At 41.7% G+C, this 14,317-nt stretch overlaps 1 protein-coding gene across 12 annotated transcripts in view; it reads right to left on the reverse strand.

Moving 5' to 3' along the window:
- The window catches only part of ssbp3a (single stranded DNA binding protein 3a), a 155,482-nt gene that overhangs the window by 15,558 nt on the left and 125,607 nt on the right, over window positions 1-14,317 (reverse strand). For 4 of the 12 annotated variants that reach the window (XM_078561646.1, XM_078561650.1, XM_078561642.1 and 1 more), the window contains 7 exons: window positions 13,511-13,570; window positions 9,192-9,258; window positions 9,034-9,107; window positions 7,075-7,139; window positions 6,679-6,727; window positions 1,724-1,759; window positions 744-798 (listed from right to left, as the gene is read on the reverse strand). In XM_078561646.1, the coding sequence (XP_078417772.1) occupies window positions 744-798; window positions 1,724-1,759; window positions 6,679-6,727; window positions 7,075-7,139; window positions 9,034-9,107; window positions 9,192-9,258; window positions 13,511-13,570 (406 nt within the window). Of the gene's footprint in view, window positions 1-743; window positions 799-1,723; window positions 1,760-6,678; window positions 6,728-7,074; window positions 7,164-9,033; window positions 9,108-9,191; window positions 9,259-13,510; window positions 13,571-14,317 lie in introns of all 12 variants that reach the window. The other 8 variants (XM_078561644.1, XM_078561648.1, XM_078561641.1 and 5 more) reach the window with 3 other exon arrangements.

Below are 14,317 nucleotides of genomic sequence, written 5' to 3' on the forward strand. Positions count from 1 at the left end.
TATGTTCTTGCTATAGAGGGAGTGCAGCGAAGCTTTACCAGACTGATTCCTGGGATGCCAGGACTGACATATGAGGAGAGATTGAGTCGGTTAGAATTATATTCGCTGGAGTTCAGAAGAATGAGGGGGGATCTCACAGAAACCTATAAAATTCTAACAGGACTAGACAGGGTAGATACAGGAAGGATGTTCCCAATGGTGGGGGAGTCCAGAACCAGAGGTCACAGTCTGAGGATACGGGGTAGACCATTTAGGACTGAGAGGAGGAGAAATTTCTTCACCCAGAGAGTGGTGAGTCTGTGGAATTCGCTACCACAGAAAGTAATTGAGGCCAAAACATTGTAAGTTTTCAAGAGGAAGTTAGATATAGCTCTGGGGGGCGAAAGGGATCAAAGAGTGTGGGGAGAAAGCGGGAGCAGGCTATTGAGTTGGATGATCAGCCATGATCATAATGAATGGCGGAGCAGGCTTAAAGGGCCAAATGGCCTACTCCTGCTCCTAGTTTCTATGTAATCAGCACATGCTGTTTGAAGAAAAAAATACGGCGGGGAGGGGGAGGGGACACGGGGGAAGGAAGGCAAGGCTTTGATTTTTTCGAATATAATTACTGACAGGACATTCGTCAGGTTAAAATGTGGTACCTGACACACGCGTTTTCATGTGAAATCTTCACAAGTAGTTAAGATTAGCATGTGTTTAAGATTTTAACAGCAGTATCGAAAGACTCATGGGTAAAGGTGTACCTGCTGGACTTGGCATTATCGGTGTCCCTGGAGGACCTCCACCACCAGGGGGCCCCTATGAACAAAACACACAAATCAGCCTCACGATTGAATTATTACAGTCTGCACTAGGTTATGCTGCTTTAAGCATACTGATCTGGGGCCTTGATGCATTGCTAAATATTCTCAATGCAACACTAGAAAACAGTCTACTGAGCATAAAGTGATTTTTGAGGGTCCAAAGGTAACAGGGGATCATTCCAAATGTCAGGTCAAATTTGTCTGCCTCTAGACTGTAACCAACCCTAGTTCCTGGTCACAGGCGGTCTTTAATTGACAATCAAAAATATGGTTGAAATATCACCCTTTGCTTAGTTGTTTTACCTTCATGGTCTCTTTCCATCAGGGAAGATTTTTTTTTAACCTTTGCAGCCTCACTGTCTGTGGAAGTCAATGCCAAATATATTCCAAGTTCAGCATTTTGCACAAATCACTCACCAAGTTAGCAAAATATTAAATGCTGTTTTGGTCAATTCAAAAATTATGGGGAGTTTTTAAAAAAAAATGTAAATTGCATATTTGAAGCTTAACTGAAGAACAGCAATGTTTCATTGTGACAGCTTCTCCCAAAATAAAAAGATTTTCAACTTTCAAAATTTGCAGTTGAGTACATTCTAGTGCATTAAACCATAAGTGTCAAATGAGGCGCTGATGCTAAAACTATCCCCAAAAAACACTCTTTGCCTGGGGGCAGAAGTACACCATTTGTTTCTAGCTTTATCAATTTGATCATTGCACTCAGTACCCAGGTCTTACAGAGAACCTTTTTACCACCTATCCTTGCCTCTGTGACATCTTAAAGGGATGGGGTTTACACTAAAACAGACATTCCAGTTTGAAATTTCCCACAATCATTTCAGATCATCTTCAGCAGTCTTAGAATTTTTCTTCATCTACAAGCATTAGTACTGTGCAAAACATGCTCAAATGCAAATACATACCCCATATGTACCAGGAGATGATGAGGAATATGGAATCTGTAAGTGAAAACATCACATTTGAGAGATTTAAAATCAAATTTACCAAACATTAGTGAAGCCAGTCTCAAACTCTACTCAAGTATTATGAATTATGGTTTGGGTGAAGCCTTGCACACAGAATTGCAATAGTTTGCTTCAAAATCTAAACTGATAGACAGTTAAGATCTACGTCATGAAAAGAGGGGAATATACTTTTCTTAAGTGTCCATTTCTTGTTTTTTTGCCTTGTTTTTCTTCCCATTTCTCCAGAAGACTTACCCAAATGGACATTGTTCACATTTAAGCTGGCACAAGTATTGGGAAAATATTTAAATGAGGAGGACTTGAGACAATCTCAATCCTGCCACCCATTAGTAAACTGATTTTTTTAGGTAGTGATTATCAGATTGATAAAATTCTGTTTTATTTCCCCTCTCCCAAGTTCATGGGCACCAAAAAATACTAAAATTTATATAACGTGTGATGACATTCCAAAGTACTTTACAGACAACTTTTGGAGTGTTGTCACTGTACTGTAACGTAACTAACTAATGCAAGATTGAGGGATAAATATTGGTCAGGACTAGTGTTGAAACAGTGTCATAGGATCTTTTAAGCCAATCTGAAAGGGCAAAACAGGACCTTCGTTTAATGGTCTCAACTGAAAGAGAGCACTTCCAACAGTTCAGTGCTCCCACTGTACTGCAGTGGGGTACACTGCAGTGATTCAAGTTCACACTTTTATTTCAAGTATTATTAATACTCAATTGCTGTATTGCAGGAGCACTGCACTGGCGAGCCAGCCAAGATTCTTGCTCAGGTTGAGTGGGACTTGACCTCAAGTTTCTGATTCAAGTGAATTGACGGACAATTGTAGCATCTTCACTGTCACTCTAATTGGCGCAAACTAATTGAGCAGGGGGCCATGGACTACACCTTCTACTGTGTTTTGCTTAATACTGCCAAAGTTACGCACTCGCTCAGCCATTATCAGGATAACTGCTTTTGTCTACTATTATTATTTACAGGAATTATCACCACAGAGACTGATGAGTCATAAAGGCACATATTCAACTCATCTTGCAGGTAGATGACAATCACAGGATAGCTTAAGGAAAAAGAAAATCAGTTCTTCTAATTGTCATCATACATTAAATGAACCAAACTTAATGTGCTAGAGTTGGGATATTCAGAACACGTAGCTGATAGACATACGTTATAGAAAGGAAGAATGTTTATAACCTCCCAGGCACACTATTGATCATAAAAACACAGATTTTTTTTTTTCTTTCACAATGTTTTACACTAAACTACTTAATCACATGGGGTAGAATATTTGGGTGGGCAGGCGGCCACGATCGGTGGGCCCAGGAATAGCTGAGGAACGGGCTGCCACCTGCAATCAGCCACTGGCCGCGATTTCACGCTGGCTGGCCAATTAACAGCCAGCCAGCCAGCCAGCCAGTGTGAAAGGTGCGCTGAAAGGCTCAGCACTGCCAGGGTGGAGCTGGGAAGAGGACAAGCGCTAAGGAAAGCTCCCTGAAGGGCAGAGGGCTGACGAATTTAAAATCAATAAAGACAGAATTTAAAATCTGGAAATAATGTCCACGCATCGGAATGAGTCACCTGTGCAGGGACGTTTTAAAAATTCTGCGCAATGGGCTTTCAAAAAAAATTTAATTACGAAACCTCATCCCGCCCTTGGGTGAGGTTTCCTGAAAAACGGAAAGGCCACCTGGCCGATTCGCCTGCCTGCCAACCGGAAGGTTGGACAGGCAGCAAAAGGTCCCTGTTAAATGTTACTTTAATGGCCTTAATAGGCTCCTTAATTGCCGGTGGGCATGCTGCCGACTCTCGCACACGCCCACCGACCGAAATATCACGCGAGCGCACAATGACACCGGGACGCTCGCCTGGCATCATCATCATGTGCTATTTCACGTTCGAGTGTGTCGGGCGCGCACCCGCACCCAGAGCTGAAAATTCTACCCACGAACTACTACACATTATGCACAGGAAGCTTTCTTGGTTCACGCTTTACATATGGGTCGCACGGCTTTGAATGATCTATCAAACAAAATGATTAATAGTGTGCTTACATGGGAAATTATAAACATTACTTCTTTTTATAGCAGGTAGCTTTGAGCTACTTGTTCTGAATATCACAGCTCTGGGACGTTAAGTTTGGTTTATAATAATTGAAAGCTAAGGCACACAGATAGAACCCCTTGTCTTTGCTGAGTTATCAGTCTCCCACCAGGGCAGCAGTGGGAATATTACAATCTGCCTCAGCTACCATGATGTAGGGGCAGGAAACTGCAACTAATGCTCCCTTGCATCGCTGCCCAGTGACCTCTAGCAGAAAGTACACTTTTGTGGACATCAGACAAGGAGAATACAAGACTCAAGCTAGTCTGATGGTCCCTGGTGGTCAACAGACTGCTGGCACTCTCTGCTGAGGCCTACATGGTGAATAATAGGCCAGCTGGTAAAGTTGTCCATAGGACTATATCCCAGCAGAGACAATTTTCAGAGGAAAGTGAAAAAAAAAAAGCAACTCATGTAGTGATCCTGAAGCCACAAACATGTCATAGTGGTTGAATGGTTGCATGTATTGAAACTTGGTTGCAAATGTCCTTGGTATGTCCATATCGAATGGCTCTCCACTGTGCACTGTCTGAATTGCACGCACCGCAATAAATGTTTTCTAGGATTAATAGCCATCACCAAGACAGCAGCTGCTCTCTGACCTTTTTGAACCAACTTTACAGCTCGGGAGTCTCATCAGTCCCTGAATAGAATGCACCGATGTACTGTGTCAATTTGTTAACTCCAATTTCCTTTCACTGGTACGTTAGTGGTAGCACAGATATTTGAGCAGATCCTAAATGGTTGAGGACTTTGATGTTTTAAGGCAGAATTTGAAAAATTGTGTTGACAGCCTCTCACTGAAATCCAACATGTTCAACTTGTGCTTGAAAATCACACCCCCCACCCCAAAGTGAACCGTCGATTTCATTCATAACACTGTAGGTAGTTATTGCCTCTCAGTTCTGCTATCAGCAAAAAATGAAGCAGCTGGGGAATTGGGGGTCTCTTTAGACAAGGGAAGGCTGAGGGGAGACCTAATTGAGGTTTGTAAAACTATAAAAGGAGTTCAATATGGTAGACGTGGAACTGATGTTTCCACTAATGGGGGTGTACAAAACTAGAGCTATAAATATAAGACAGTCACTTATAAATCCAAGAAAAAATTCAGGAGGAACATCTTTACCCAGAGCATGGTTAGATTGTGGAACGTGCTAGCATGTGGAGTAGTTGAGATGAATTGTTTACATGCATTTAAATGGAAGCTAAGTAAACACAAAACATTGCGCAAATAGGGTTAGATGAAGTAGAATGGGAGTAGGCTCAGGGGGAAGCATAAACATTAATATAGATCAGTTCTGCTTCTGTCCTATAAATTCTATGTAAAAGAGTTGCCTACCACCTCCCACAAAAAGAGGGAATAAAACTACAAGGTCAATAATTCTGTTTTAATAGGGCCATTCTATTTGCTGTATGGTAATGTGTAATAAGCCTGCTGCCCAATAGTAAACGAAGCACTGAATCCCAACTTTAAATATTCCACAGCTAGGGGTGTTATAATTTAGGACCCAGAGTCACATGGAACTGTGAATTTATCAAGAATCCCAGGTAAAGGAAAGGCCGAGGCAAAATAACTCTTGAGTTGCATTTCATGAACCATCAAGACATTGCCAGTTCGGCTTTTTTGGATTTTATCAGGACATGAAAAATCACGAACTGTTTCAGCCTACCTTCCAAATATGGAAGGAATCCACAGGATTCACCGTTTGTAATCAGTGGAAGGAATTAGCATTAAAATCAAAAGCAGCAAAAATACATGAGATGGAACACAAAACGTGACAAAAACTGAAAGAACGAGTTGGTAAGAATATGAGAAAAGCTTTCTCTTGCTATTTGAAGTGATGAGAATGGAGTTGACAATGGAAACAAGGGAAGTAACAGGGTAATGATATGCCTCATCCAGAAACTCTAAGCAGAATGAGAAAGGCCTTACAGTACAGAACGATTACCGACCAATTGGATAAGTAACCTGTACTTTCTTGTTGGACTGCCAAACATATTCATGGTGCACGGAAACTAATAAATGAAGAGCTCATCGTAATAGGCAGATGCAGGTGACATTTTGTTTGTATACATCCTGAATCAATATTAAAAAAATTCCCTAAAGATTAGTAATCAAAATTAACTGCTTTTCTACCGAATGCATTATTAAAGTTGACGGCCATTGAAAAAAAAAGTGAATTTCACCATCTAATTAAGTCATAAAGAGTGGCATGCATTAGAAGGAAAATGTACAATCAATACACAAGCAATTGTTTCATAAAGCATGTAGCTACAAGTTTTCATTAATTTTTTTAACTATGCTAATAAAGAACACCTTACTATATTATAATGGTAATTAAACATAGAATATATGCAACAAGGAAAAAGGGCACCCTATATGAGATGACAATAAATAGAAACAAAACACATTCCTGTGGGTGAACTGACAAGACGTATTTAAGATTATGAAAGGATTTGATTGGACAAACAGAGAAAATGATTCCACTTGCAGAGGAGACCAGAACTAAGGGCCATAAATATAAAATAGTCACTAATAAACCCAAAAGAGAATTCAGGAGTAACTTTTTTTTTGCTCAGTGGTTAGAATGTGGAACTCGCTACCACAGGGAGTAGTCAAGACAAATCGCATAGGTTCATTTAGGGGAAGCTATATAAACAAATGAGGAATAAAAGGATATGCTAGTGGGATTAGGGAAGGGTCGGGGGAGGCTCATGTGGAGCATAAACACTGTTGGGACAAATGGTCTATTTGTGTTGTAAATACTACGTAATACAGCACTACTTACTGAGTTAGCATTGGAAGGATTAGGCCATGGTCGTCCAGCTCCTGGGCCCCTGCAACAAAAAGATATTAAAAGCATTTATTTTCTCAATGCATTAACTCACCCAGTCCATTCCTGCAGCACTAAGTCAGAGTTGTTTTCACTAAATCTTTCGCCGTCTTTGCCACAAATTAAAATTCTGCTACAACTAAATTTACCCATGGCATTAAAGTCGCAAACTCTTCAAAAATGTCAAAAACACACTTCAATTTTCCTCACTTAACACCTAAAAACATGCAACAGAATCCAGCAAAGGAAATGGTTATATCTTGCAAAGTGATCATCAATGTTATTAAAAGTTTAAAACTGACTTTCCCCACTTTTGACAATGACTTGTCTGAACACAGGTAAGAGACTTACATGTTCATTCCAGCCATGCCTGGACCTATTGAATTGGGTGGAGGTCTCATTGAACCGCCGTAGTTCTGCAACGATAACCAAGGATCAGACTACCATAACGAGAAGAAAAGCAGAGAAGGGGACGGAAGGGAAGAAAAACAGAACATTAATTACTAAGTTTTTTAATGCAGGTCCCAAGAGCTGTGCTAAAAAGAAATTAGTCCCAGTTGAAATCAACAAGTTCATGCTCTTGCCTTTTTTGGGCAAGTTCAAACTCAACTGGAGTTTGCAATCCTATGGAGACTTTTGTTTTCATCATCTCACTCACCCCCACCATCTCAGACCTCAGCAGCAGTGGAGATTCAGCTCAATCATACACCCCCATAAATTCACAACCAGCGCAGTCATTTTCCTTTATTCCCATTTGCTAAGTGACTTGCCTCTTCTGGGTTATAACACCTGATCAGGTCTGAAAGGGTAACTTGGTGTAAAAAAAAAATCAACTAGCTTTGATGCTACGCATGTCGATTAACAATGCAACATTGTATATTCTAAATATGTAATTTCTACCAAATGTTCAGTTACCACCCAAATATTAAAAGGCGTTGTACTGCCATAATACATCATTCCTTTCATTCAGGCACTTAACTGGTATTTTCATAATTAAAAATCCTGAGAACTAGCAAGATTTAACAGTTTATAACTATCACTTCTGCACAACAACTTGCACCATATATCACTCTTGAAAATAAATGTTCCAAGGCACTTTAAAGAGTAGGGAGAGGAACCAAACACCAACCCAGGGGAGAGTGTTTGTGGTTAAGTGTTCACGATTGCACTGAAAAGCACTGGGACATTTAAAACAGCTTTTTCAGCGTATTAGTGAACGGGTGAATGTGTAGGTGGACAGGGGAGCAGCTGGGAAAGGTGGGTCCGGGTCTAGTCGGGTTGGGTTGTGTGTGTGTGTGGGCGGGGGTCCGGGGTGGGGGGAGGTCGGGTGATATGGGGGCTAGGCATTAGGCAGGTCAGGTTGCAGGGAGTGTGGGGGTTCATGGTGGGAGAAGAATCGGGTGTTAAGGGCTAGTTGGGCTGGGTCAGGGCAGTGGGGGCTACTCAGGATGATTTGTGGGGTGGGGGAAAGTAGTCAGGGGTGCCAGTTATATAGTTACCCAAGAGTTAGACTAGGGCTTTTCTGTCTAACATTTCCTGGGTAACCATCCAGGTAAGTATGTTGGAATGGTCCGAAGTCTCCAACTCTAACTCAGAGTTGTAGACTTTTTCCAGAGGGAACAGGGCAATTGCCCATTGGAAGTTCAAACTGCCCGGGCAATTCCCACGGAGTCAGTGCGTTGGGGTTTGGACACTGAATTTTATGGAACCTAAGGCAAAGGAAGACAGTCGGCCAATCGGATAGTCTGCTTTGGTGACATTAGCTGAGGGATAAATATTTGCCAAGAGAACTCTCCAGCTCTAAAGTGTCACAGCAACTTTAAGTCCACCTGAGGGGGCAGATGGAGCTACAGTTTAACATCTCATTAAAAATAGCACCTTCCACAATGTAGCACTTCCTCAGTCCGGTACTGAAAGGTCAGCATAGATTACGTGCTCAACTTTCTGGAACGGGAGTCGAAACCACGACCTTCTGACTCCAGCGAGTGTGCTATCAACTGAGCCAAGGCTGACAGGGAAATATTCATTCTGGCTGCTATTTTCTCTCTTCCTAGATCAGAGGTACTGTGAACAATTGTTGCACCTCACCTTCAGAGGTGAACTAATTGCAGTTTGCAGTTTAAGCAATGTTACTGATCTACATGATCTAAATGCTCAAAACGCAAAATACATCATGGAAACGGGGAAATTGCAAGAGGAGGAGGCCAATCGGTCATGCCAGCTGCTGGACACAAAATTAAATAAGAATGCTTCAATACAAGAAGGTTCAAAGACCAGAAGCTGAAAAGATGCAGCCCCTGTGCTGCCTACCTGCTGTCCCATCGGACCCATGCCTCGTGGAGGAGGATTCATTCTCTGCATTGGCCCACCCATACCAGGGTGCCCTACAGAAGGAAGAAACAACTCTTATTACATACACAGCACGGAAATATCTCTAAAACCTCGGTAGCGCTGTGAACACGTCTCACCTTGCTGTCGTGTGGGATCCAATGTGTTGGGTAGCAATGGCTGTGCACCTGGAACACCACCTGGGGGCTGAGAACAATTACAGCGTTACTATGCAGCATCCAATTTCAGAACATCTGCCATTACTCTAGCTCAGAGATATACACGAATGCTTGTGTATTGAGAGATGGGAGAAAGGACACAGGGAAAAGCAAACGAGGAGGGGGGCGAAGTGAGCGCGAGTGATGGAAAGGAGCTAGGTGAAGAGAAAATTGACACTAAAACATCCTACTCCCAACTTAATACTCCTGGATATATATGCTTCCGATTATCAACAATTCTCTACAAGTACACTCCTGCAACTCAGAAATTTAAAAACCAATAACTATTGTATAGAAAATTGAATAATAAAGTCACAATGTAAATTAACCATATGCTAAAGTAATTAAATGACTCCCGCCCTGCATCAGGTTTCTTCCCTCCTCTCCTGAAATCACTGCTTTCTTTCCGGGCTACGGAGTCAGAAGGTGCTTGCAACTCTCCACCAACTTTCCCAAATCATCTCCAAGGAGTGTTAGTTGGCTGTTCGAACTGTTGGGGAAGTCACAAACCAACCCAATCCTGTTCTTCCCCCAATCTCTTGACAGGCATTTCACTAGAGAGTAATTTTGGCATAGGAATTCTTACAGATTTTTTCCCTACCTCCCGGAATCATAGAAGCTTATAGCACAGAGGGACAGCCATTTGGCCTCATCCAGGATCTGGGGTCAATAAAGGGCATAGGCTAGGCTACCTGGTCTACGGGGCTCGACTCAGCACTGAGCTACCTGAAGATCTATGCTTATTTGTTTTCTGTATTTTGTCATAGTTTAGTTCCACTAGATGAGGTCGCACCAATGAAAACAAGCTCATAGCAAAATGGACAAAGTTTGGTCTTGGTTTTAAAAAAATAAGAAATGGCCCAGGGTCATAGATATTATTTAGAAATTATATTTTCTAATCATCAAGCTAACACATGAGCTATTTATGGGATTAATGGGAGATGTGTGTCCAATCCAGAGTCAAAGAAATTCCCCACCCCCACCAAAAAAATTTTGATTCCAAACCATCAGAAATCAAACTGGATGACGATTAGAAAATGTGGTCAAAACAATGATTTTGGCAGCATAACAAATAGTGCATTGTTGCAGAATCATGAGCTCAGCAACAATTCTGGCTGGGTGCACCTTGTAGTTAATGCTTAAAAATATCCTATGCTGCGCAACTAGAATTTTCTCCAATTTTTAGGGCAAAAACAAAGACAGACTTGCATGTTAACCACTAAAAATTTCTTAACCAGTTAGTTTCACACAACCACACCATAAAAACACCATATCTACTGAACTCTTCAAGGTCAGTCAGCACTTCTGTCGCTACTACCTTGTTAGTTAAACTGTGTACATCAGTCACTGAAACACACTCGCTTGGGTGCGGTGCAGTGCAGTGCAGTACAGCAAGGTCATTTTCTTAACATACTCATGGAAGAGTCTGGAGCCATTTATGGCTCACCTCAACTTCACTTATGGTTCTCAGTAGAATTTCTGCTCAATCTGTTTCTATACTCTATTCATGGCCAAGGTAGTTATGAAATAGTAGACTGAACTAAAATTCAACACTGGTCCCTCTTCATTTCTTGCTCTCCAAGTGGATTACTCCATCTTCTAAACAAGGATAAGGTTCTATTAAAATTAAACCTGGACAACATCCGACCTGACTTGGAATGGGTTGGCAATTGCCTACTCTGGCCTGATTGAAATAAGATGTGCATCATTCAGGTAATCCCATTTTTATATCCCACCGTCCACAGTGCAACAGTTTATAGCATTCCAGAATAGCCCTCAAATAAGATATTCATGAGGACTGTGTTCCTGGAGGTAAAGCCAGTGAACACTGTAGTTCCAATGTAACAAATGAATTGACAGCAAACCCTTCTGGCAGCTTTGGATACTTTTAAGGAGCAGAAGCCCCTGATGGAATCCATTTCATTCTATGAAGAAAGGAAAGAGAAGGCTTGAAATGCAGCACCATAAGTTATTTAATCCTTCTCAGGAGAGTGGGGATCTCTGGAGATGAAACTCTAGCAATCAGCTGACATCCACTAAAGGAATAATGAATAGGTTTGTTGTGACACAGGGAAATGGAAGCAGCATTTCATAAGGTCATCGGGTGTGGGGAGCAGGCACACAACGCAAGGACTGGACTCATGTTCTGGAAATGGAGCTGCTGACTGACATTTTGGAGAATCCAAGTTGAAAGAATGATGGGGAGAGAGAGAAAAGCAACATCTTTACAGCCTAGAATTACTTGTAGGAAACGGTGGACACAGTTATATGAAATAGTTTCGCAATGTTAAACTCATTCAAAACCAACTGGGTAAGTTTAATTTCAGATTTCAGTTACTGGTGAAATTAAACTTTTCCTCTTTACGGGAAGAGGCTTTCATTTAAGAAGGGGCAGGGGAGGGAAACAGCATATGGCGGAGGAGGAGGGGTAAGAGGAAGCTAACTGATTAAAGACATAGCATACTAAATATCTCAACATTTGCCACCAGGGCTAATGTTGAAAGTGTTGAGGTTTCCCGCTCCTGAGCATCATATCCAGCAGGCCAGTGGAGGAGGTTAAGATCAGATTCAGCTGTGATGCTACCACAGTTGAAATGCCTGTACTTGCTGTCTCAGCGAACAATTGAAAAATGGTCATTTGAACAGGTACCAGAGGATCATTGATGTTCCTAGAAACATGCCTCCCTGACAGTCACCTAGGGAGCAATCGGGGGACATGGGGGGGGGGGTGGGGGTGATAATCCAGACACTTGGGCACCACAAAGCAGTGCTTTAATTGAAGGAATCAAATGGCATTGCAAACAATACACAGACTTTGAATTCCAAGGTGTACCTGGACACCCAAATCGTTAATTCCCAGTTTAGGCACAAAGGCCTTTTACAAATAAATTGTGCATCCAGAGCACATTGTAAAAGCAAATGTGCTCCCATTAGCATTGTCAGGCCCTAACAAGATGGATACACCACGCAAATAACTAAGGAGAGCCAGCTCTGTAATCAGGCTTTCAGCTTGAATTCCCACAGGTTATACTGCAGCAGAGATAGGCTGCTATACATTTCAACATATTTTTACTGTGAGCAATATTCGTCAGTATAATTCCAAAGATAAAATCACTACTTTGACAGCTTGTGTCAGAGTTTGAAATTCAGAAGGGAACAAGCGACACTGATGCCAAACTTTACACGAGCACACAGAGAGCGCAGCTCCATGTCTTTACAAATCTGACATTCAAACCAACTGAGGTTACAGCACAATATTTGCATAAGTGCATTGAGCAAAACTGCACAGGTGGTATGACACCATGCACAACGTGGGTCACATGTGTCACACGTAATACAGAAAACCATTTTGAACTAAAAAAAAAGGATAGATCTGAATTTTATTTAAATGATAAAAAGCTAAGAGCAGTGGAACTCCGAAGAGATTTAGGAATCCATAAACAGATCTCTAAAATGCAGCTGTCAGGCAAAGGCAATAATCAGAAAAAAGTTAATGGAATGTTAGCCTTTAAAACTAGAGGATTAGAATATGAACAGGAGGAAGCTTTTCTATAGCAAAACAAAGCCCTGGTTAGGCCACATCTGAAGTGCTGTGTACAATACTGGGCGATGCACCTTAAAAAGGATATAGTTGCCTTGGAAGGAGTGCGGCCAATTTTCGCCAAAACATTACCAGAGCTCCAAGGGTTAGAGTAATGGAGAAGTCTCGGCTCACATTTCTTGGAAAACATAAGGTTACGGGGTAATTTGATTGAAGTATTTAGGATCTTAGAAGAAATGGATAGGGTAGATAGGGAGAAACTTTTCCACGGGTGAGGAGAGTCCAGGATAAGGACACATAACCTGAAAGTCAGCCAGGCCATTCCGGGGAGAAGCTGCAGAATACTTCTTCATGCAAAGGGTGGTAACAAAGAGCAGTAAAAACGTGGAACTCGCTCCCACATCCGGTGCTAGATGGTAGCTCAATTCACCTTTTAAAATCTTGAGCTGGTCAGATTTTTGTTAGGCAAGGTGTAAAAAGGATATAGAGTCAAGGCAGGCGGATGGGAGTTAGGACATGGATCAGCCATGGTCTCATTAAATGGTGAATCAGGCTAGAGGGGGGTGAATGGCCTAGTCCTCTTCCTACGTTTCTAACACTCATTCAGTATTAAACAACTTTGGCAAGCCAGTTAACTAAATACTGTTACAGGATGGGAGCATTAAGTGTAGCAGTGTTAGAAGCACAGTGGTTACAGTACCTGGCTTCCCATTCTGATGGGGGGCCTTGGACCTCCTGCGTATCGCGGTGACATAAAAGGCTGCAATCACACAGAATTGGTTAAATCTACAATCAGCTGAAATTCTAACAGCTTTAATATTCTGTCCTGGAAAACCTGTAAACTCATACAGTTTTTTTTTAAAAAAAAATTACCAAAGCCAAAGCAAGTGATTTTGGTGCCGCGTGATACAATATTATATCAAATCCTCCGAATTCCTGCACTTTTGTGCTGTGTGGGTAGCACAATTTGCTACCCAAGTATTGTAATTTTCCATAAAAGGTCCTGCTGGAAATGAAAATTGGAAGTTTTGAGTGATATATCACCTGCCGGCAGTAAAATCACTTGCCCGAGCCAATGCTCGAACGCTGGATGTGGACCAAAATGATGAGGACTATGAGGTGACATAAAGAGGAAAATCATAACTCACTTTTTAAACAATATGCTATGCTTTAAAAAAACTTACATTTCCCTTCAAATGCCCCAATGAACAGCACCATAGCAAAGAAAGTTAAACAGAGACTAGGTACCGGACCCGGCAACTCAATTTCCCTGACACCCCCCACCCAAAATAGGGGGGTGGCGGGGGTGGCTTTGTAGCTTGAATATTGAACCACCTTTATTCACACAGTAGCAAACTGCTTGGTATAATTAAGCAACATATCCCACTCATCAGTGGTGTCTGAAATAGTAAAAAAGCTTGTGCATTAGTTTCTGGCAAAATAAGGAATCTGTCCACTGCCAAGGACACCCCTCACAAGCCAAAGCTGTCAAAGCTGCACTTTAGAA

This window comes from Cetorhinus maximus, chromosome 17 (assembly GCF_964194155.1).
Source record: "Cetorhinus maximus chromosome 17, sCetMax3.hap1.1, whole genome shotgun sequence".
Classification (NCBI taxonomy): Eukaryota; Metazoa; Chordata; class Chondrichthyes; order Lamniformes; family Cetorhinidae; genus Cetorhinus; species Cetorhinus maximus.